At 38.6% G+C, this 7,576-nt stretch overlaps 1 protein-coding gene across 3 annotated transcripts; it reads left to right on the top strand.

The window, feature by feature from the left end:
• Nucleotides 1–413: 413 nt before the first annotated feature.
• On the top strand, nucleotides 414–7,474 carry LOC120430963 (cystinosin homolog). 3 transcript variants are annotated; one of them, XM_039596097.2, is made up of 5 exons: nucleotides 414–647; nucleotides 704–1,362; nucleotides 1,424–1,712; nucleotides 1,780–1,882; nucleotides 1,992–2,310. In XM_039596097.2, the coding sequence occupies exons 1-5, from the start codon at nucleotides 587–589 to the stop codon at nucleotides 2,083–2,085; spliced, it is 1,206 nt and encodes a 401-aa protein (XP_039452031.1). In that variant the 5' UTR covers nucleotides 414–586; the 3' UTR covers nucleotides 2,086–2,310. The 3 variants fall into 3 exon arrangements, with proteins under 3 accessions (XP_039452031.1, XP_039452028.1, XP_039452029.1); XM_039596094.2 differs by lacking the exon at nucleotides 1,992–2,310 and adding an exon at nucleotides 7,149–7,474 and having other exon boundaries at nucleotides 417–647; XM_039596095.2 differs by lacking the exon at nucleotides 1,992–2,310 and adding an exon at nucleotides 2,317–2,661 and having other exon boundaries at nucleotides 425–647.
• The last annotated feature ends 102 nt before the right edge of the window (nucleotides 7,475–7,576 follow it).

The raw sequence follows: 7,576 nt of genomic DNA on the forward strand, positions 1-7,576 counted from the left end.
CACGGTAGGACTGTTGAATAGCCCTGCGCCAGCACTAATTGATGCACTCTCCATTTCATTTATTAGTAAACACCTGATAAGTGATTCGGGTTCGGATTAGCTAAGCTCTTTCTCGCGCAACCCCAAGTCAATGAAATTCATTGCTAGTTGTACGTATTTACGCGCTGTGTGACTTTATTAGTTATGCAAATTTGTTTGCTTTGAATATTGTACTACTGATCATGATTTGTTTACAATTTGTAAGAAAACAGCGCAAATTGAGTTGACCCGAGGATCGCTGCTATTCCATGAGTTGGTGGATTTGATAAGGTTTCTTTCGAGTGATGACTGTGGGATGTTTAGAAACTATTTTGCGCGAATCAGTTGCCTTGGCCTCAACACGATCTTAACTGGGAACGACCTCGGCAATACAAAAAAAAAAAAAACGCCGGTCATCGTGACTCTTAATGATGATTAATTGTGCCTGTTTCGTAGAACGAACCTGTTTGAGATGTCCGATTAGGTTGCACCTTCTAAAGATAGCTTTTTTATGTTTCAGAATCCTAAATGTAGTTCAGCAGAAGCAGCTTGAAGAATCAACGGCAAAATGTCTCATCACGTAGGGAAATCAATTGTGATACTCGTAATATCTAGTATTTTGTCCTTAGGTAAGATTGGTCTTGGTTGGTGAGGTATTGCGTATAATAAGTTTATTCTTCTTCAGTCACAGTCAATGGGCAGACCACGATCGGCGCTACTGTAGTGCTGGATCCACAGGATGCAACGATCCTGGTGGATGAAACCAAAGTCATCGAGGTGAAGTTCCGAGGTCGGTTAACGCAGAGCATTCTGTTCAATTTCTCCGCCGAACATGAGGAGTTCGTCAAGGTTACGCCTTCCTCCGTAACGGTCGAGCCTCCTTCGGATGGATTCATCGATCGGGCCGTCCAAGTCACGGTGGCGGCAATCTCCCCGGGCCAATTCGACCTGGTCGGGCGCGTCCTGCCGGCGGGGTTGATCGACGACGCGAAGGCCTTCATTCGGATTACCATCGCCAACTCGGGCACGCTGATCTACGTGGCGATCGTGATCGGTTGGGTCTACTTTGTAGCGTGGACCGTCTCGTTCTGGCCTCAGATGATCATTAATTTCAGGCGAAAGAGTGTGGTCGGACTGTCGTTTGACTTTTTGGCGCTGAACCTGCTGGGGCACACGCTGTACTGTATCTTCAACTGCTCGATGTACTGGAACGATCACATCGAGCAGGAGTACTTCAACCGGAACCCGCGCGGGCTTAATCCGGTGATCGCCAACGATGTGGCGTTCTCGTTACACGCCTCACTGGCCACACTACTCACGGTGGTGCAGTGCTTCATCTACGAGGTAGGTTGACCGTGATCCTGCTTACAAGGGGGAGATCTCTGACTGATCTTGTTTGTTCCAGCGCGGGGAACAACGGGTTTCGTACACCGCCCAGGGAATCCTGGGAATCTTCGCTACGGTGATCGTCGTGGCTGGCATTCTCGTTGGAACGAGCACGTGGCACTGGCTGGATTTCCTGTACACGCTTAGCTACATTAAGCTCGCGATCACGCTGATCAAGTACGTACCGCAGGCGGTACTGAACTTCAGGCGGAAGAGCACGGTCGGGTGGAGCATTGAAAACATCTTGCTCGACTTTACCGGCGGTACTCTGAGCATGCTGCAGATGCTGCTCAACGCGTACAACTATGGTAAGGGATCCAAGAGTCTCTTAGGGTTAATGATATTTCTTATACTTGTAACTTCTCTAATCCTCAGACGATTGGGCGTCCATCTTTGGCGATCCGACCAAGTTCGGCCTAGGGCTGTTCTCGGTCCTGTTCGACATCGTGTTTATCGTGCAGCATTACGTGTTGTACAAGTAAGTATAGCGGAGCCTTGCGATCTACTATCAAATTTATTCCGAGAATCTCCTCCGCACTAACCTCCCAATTCTAACCCCAAAACATTAAATGTATTAATCCTTACAGACGGCCCAAGCGAACAATTGACACTGTAGAATCTAACCTAGAAACCCTACTAAAACAACCTCACGCAGCAGCCACAAGCACTGACACGGATTAACAAATCACACACACACACAATTCTCGTTCGAATGCATGGGGGTACAAATCTTCAGCAAACACCACTCAACACCACACACAAAGTCATGAACACACAAACCAATCTTATTTATAACAACATTTTTTTTTAATTTATGAACAAAAGTTTTAAAAAAATAACAAAACCACTAATCACAAAAATTGGTTTCATTTTACTCATTCCACGTATAACCGCAAACAATTGACTCCCCAGAAACCGTTCGGATCCCAAAACCCTGGAGGAAGAGTCCAGCAACAGTACCTATCCGGCCGAGTCCGCTGCCGGAAGCAAGGCCAGCATACCTTGAGGCCAGAGCCAAAGTCCTGATTCTGGTACAAAAGTCTGCTGCTTTTTCTCGTTGCCTTGTCTGCCACCGTGCGCGCTGTGTAGATAGATTATACGTACTAAACTATACTGTACTGCAAGCTATGCGTTAAGGAACCCTGTTGACGATCGTACGACGACGACGGCTTCTGGTTCGATTGTGATTGAAATTCCATATTTTTGTGAAACCATTTTTCATCGTATGAAATATACTACTATTAGTTTGTGTTTTGATTGAAGTTTTTTTTTATTATAGTTATTATCAATATTAAACTGGCTATAGCCTGGAAAGCCTGGGTATAACAATCTGAAAAATACTGATGGGTAAATTTCTCCGAATGCAAATCCGAAATTTTTAATAAATGCGATGATAAATATGCTGTTTGTTCTTATTTGATTTATGCTAGATTTAAACATGAACATAATGAATAACAGTTTTTTAATCCTAGTTTGCGTAATTCGTTGTTGAATAGTGCGGTGCCTGTGGAGACGCGCAGTCCTGTTTTTTTCGCGTTAATTTTCATTTCTTCCATTTCCTTTGTACTGCTGTTTGGAATCAATTCCTCGCCGTCGTGCTAACTTGTCGTACGTGCATTTTGGGCCAAATTGAGTAAAGAACGCCATTTTGTGCAGCTATCAATGCCTCACCTTTTGACCTTCACAGATCTCCAAAAATCGATTTCAATCCTGAGATATTCAATAAAAACCGAAAAAACTCCGTGCATTCATAGTTTCAATCTTATCGTGCTATCATGTCACTCCCTGAAAATTTATGAAAGTGCGACAACTGGCCAAAGGAATTTCAGGTTAGAACGCGTTGGACGCACGTACAAGTTAGACTACCGTAAACATTTGTAATTATAACTCGGGACTCCAGCAACCAACTTCTACCAAACTTCGCGACAATGCACAGAATGGTCAGCCAAACAAAACTTGTTTGTTATTGTTTACATTGCGTGCTCTAGTTTTTGTTTATTCAAGGTCAAACATTAAAACGGTTTTTTTCTCGAAACGTCGAAATGCCGAGTGCCACATGATAGCACGACAGCGTCGAATTGCGAGTAGCGGGAACTCTCGGTTGCTCTGCATCGTGTTTTCGGAGCCTTTTATATCTTGCTAGCAGTGATAAGTCCTTCTTTTATCATCGTTGATCGGAAGGCACGACGCTGGTTTAGTTCGTTTAATTTATTATTTTAATTTCATCACAAACGTTTACGTGGTGTCCTATTTTCTTTTCGTTCAAATTGGTTGATCGTAATAATTTATTCCAACTAGCAGTTTTATTATTAACTCATCAAACTATCCGTTTTATGAAGAGAAAAGTATCTTTTATTAAGTATTTTTGAAATTAGCTCGCGTAATCAAAATTGTACATACAGTAAAAACATACTGGCACGCGTTGGCACGCGTTCGATTCGACATTGTATCTTTCCGCAGCTGGCTGCCTAAGCTTTTTAAAATTTCAACCGATAACACATTGCACCGTTTTGTCGTATTCTTTCTCCCTTGTTGTGTTTTTTTCGGTTCTGTCTATATCATTCTGTGCGCTCGGTCTTGAAGAATCTGGCAGTTGATTCGATTCGTTTTTTGATTGTTTAAAATCTGTCCCAACAATTTCATATTATTTTGGTTATATCTTTCCACAGCCGGCTGTCTAAGAATATAACCACTAATAAAACTTAACAGCAAATAAACGGGAATTGTCTCATCAGCAGCATCCGATTGTTTGCCTTGAGAATAATCCATTACCCTATAAACATAGAAGTAGTATTTCCGGCACACGTGTGGGTGTGGATATCGTATAGAACCCACCTTTGGTAGCAATTTGTGCTAACTAACATTCCTGCCCTATCCCCTCGAGATCTACAAACTGACATGGCGGGCACCGTTGGTGGCCAACGACTGTTACCTATTCTTTCCAGCTCTAGTTTTGATGATCTTGATGTTTTATCTTTTCAGCGCATTCATACGTGCTGTTGATAAAAGAAATATCACTAGATCGTTGATGCGTATGATCAGTTGAGTTGTTCAGCAACGGACAAGGACACCCATGGGTGGTCTCTCATGCTCATGCTCATAGTTTGCATAATTCGTTGTAGTTTTTGACAAATTTTGTGCAGAACTTTTTCACTCGACTCCCTCCGATTTCAATGAAACTTTGTAAACATGTTATGCCCCATTTTTTATGTAATGGAGTCAGTTGCACCAAAGAGCCTATATCTGAAAATATTTTAACGGACCTTTCAGAAAATTTTGCATAATATATCAAAAAAAAAAGAAAATCAAATGGGCGCGGTTCATTAACAGGATTCCAAAATATGATTTTTTGAAAATAAAATCAGGGTTTTTCGACGCGCCGCGCGCAAATACAAGAAAATTACGAAAACAGGAAAAAATCAACTTTTTTCACTGAAACTGCGATAACTCGAAAATTTCCGCAATGACCTATACATGTCTAGGAACCAAAAGTTGAGAATTTCAATTACGAAAATCTAGAAAAAAAAAATTACGATGCAGCGGATCCGCGAAACAGCAATATTTAAGTTACAAAATTCAAAAATATTTAAATAACTTACGCCTTTCTCAAATGTCATTCTCGCGAGAAAGTGACTTTTATAAGCCGAGGATAACATGTCTACTACGTTTCATTGATATCGAAGAGGGTTCGGTTCAACCGATCCCCTATTTGGCATGGAATTGCTCAAATATGTTAAGAGTTACCAAATTTTTACAATAAATATTACAGTTCCTTTATATAAATTTACAGGAATCTGAAATATGATTATGAACATAATTTATCGGATTTCAGTTCATCGAACTTGAAGCACCATGCTTTCCAGCAAAAATTGTGGATCACAATTTAAAAAAACAATCATGTCTCATAATTGGGCATTTTTCGTAAAACATCCTTGAAAACATTAAAAATATATTTGCAGATCCCAATCTCAAAACAACCTCCAAATCTACAATTAAAGTTGTCTTCCCGGATAAAAAATTACCATTTGATTACCATATTGGATCATACAATGACACTTTGAGAAATGTTAACTATTTGTGAAATCGTTTTTTCAATTTCCCAAAATTAAAATTTAACTATATTAAACTATTTGTGAACTGTTTGATTTAAGGTTACTTTTTGCCAAATAGTACTTAAACCATTTATTTACCATACAACAAACAGTTTTTTGACGAAAATAGTACTGAGTTTTTTAAGGTTACCATTGCTAACCACCCTTATGCCAGATGGTTAAACCATTTGTGAGATAGTAAAAATTCATGCCAACCATATAAATACCATTTTTAAAATAGTAGTCAAACATTTTTGGAAATGGTAGTAACAATATAGTTTAAAGTTCAATTACCATATGAAAAAAAGTTTTTATATGGTACTTTTTTATGCGGGTTTTTAAACTTATTCAGCCAATCGGGAGATAAAATCTTAAAAAGTGTTTTTTTTTGCGAAAATCGTCGAAAAATGCCTTTTTTGGGCCACCCTATACCAGCTAGGACTGATTGTGAAATCTTATTTTTTGGACAAGGAACTCACATTCCAAATTTTAACCAAATCGGAACGAAAAGAAAAAAAAATAGTCTTAATTTTTTGGTCCTTTCCAAATGTTAGAAATGAATTTTGAATTTGTTTCTTCAAAAAAGGTGTTTTTTTTAATGTGCAGAATACCATACGATTGCAAATTCGATTTGAAATCAAATGCAGTGGCACTCCAGTTTTTGGCAACACCCGATTTAGGCAACAATTTCTTATTTTTTTCCTGATTTTGGCAACTCCCAAATTAGCTTGATATTTTTGGTCATGTGATACTTGCTAAAGATAAATTAATTAATAATTACTTAAAATATAACTTTTTTTTAATGCAAAAAATATCTTCATTTCTGATTTATGAACGTTTCCGTAATCCACACCCGTCATTATGTTTATTGATTAGTTTAGTATGGATTTAGTATTGAAAGTTCTCACATGATTTAATACCTACTTTTGCAAAATGCGTTTTAATGTAAATTTCCAACAAATCATTCGTAAAAACATGATTATACGTGTGATTCCGATGTTTACGTGGAATCTTACGTTTACATCAACCAAGTTTACATGTGATCCATAATTTCCGTGTCGAGTAATTTCAAACTTTTTTTCTGTGTAGTTTCCGTGGCTAGCAGTGGCGGTTGGGATGCAGGGCTCAAGATTCTCTTAAAATACTTTATTTTTATATTTTTTTTGTATGAATTGTATGATTGTATGAATAGTAGATCCTTAACTATAACATTAAAAAAATAATTTGGAAAAATACGATTGTTTACTACACAAATCAAATCAATTTTCTAGGTCCAAACAACAGGTATTTTTTATGTATTCATTTTTCTTATAATTCAATAAAACTAACACCTTTATCATAAGCACTACACGGAGAAAAAAGAGTTCCCAAAATCGTGAACAAGCGTTCATGAAAATGGGAACCTCGAACAAAGTGTTCAAATCCCATGGTACGATTTTGAAAAACGTACCATGAAATTTGAACACTTTGTTCGTGGTTCCCATTTTCATGAACGCTTGTTCACGATTTTGGGAACTCTTTTTTCTCCGTGTACAAAAAATCCATCACACGTACGATTCTCGGAATAAATTCATCATTCAGTTCAGTAAATCCAATTATATTTCAATCACGGTTAACCACAAACTGCTCTCTTTTACCCTACCTCTTCCTCAGACGAACCGATTACATCGAGCTGCCAGGAGAAAACAATGCCGGGCCCGATCCTGGCACTAGTCATCTGCCGATATCACCGGACCCGGTTAGCGAAAGCCAAGAGGCACCACTAGCATAAGCTCAATTTAGTTTCAAGCGCTTTACAACACACGCTAAAACAATTATTGTGTCTGATAGATTAAACTATAGGGAAAAAAAGTTATCAATCGCAAAAGGCTGATATTTTTGTAACCAACTTTCATCCTGTCCATTCCGAATCAGTCCATCGAATGGAGCTTTAAACAGAACTGTATTTAATAAAAAGCTATGTAGTTAATTGATCTCAATTGATATTGTTGTCATTGATTGTCCGAAAGTCTTGAACGTTAAATTTAAAAGTTACATTCACTTGTTCATATTTCAAATAAGTTTTATTCAATGTTGGCAAG

This window comes from Culex pipiens, chromosome 1 (assembly GCF_016801865.2).
Source record: "Culex pipiens pallens isolate TS chromosome 1, TS_CPP_V2, whole genome shotgun sequence".
Taxonomy (NCBI): Eukaryota; Metazoa; Arthropoda; class Insecta; order Diptera; family Culicidae; genus Culex; species Culex pipiens.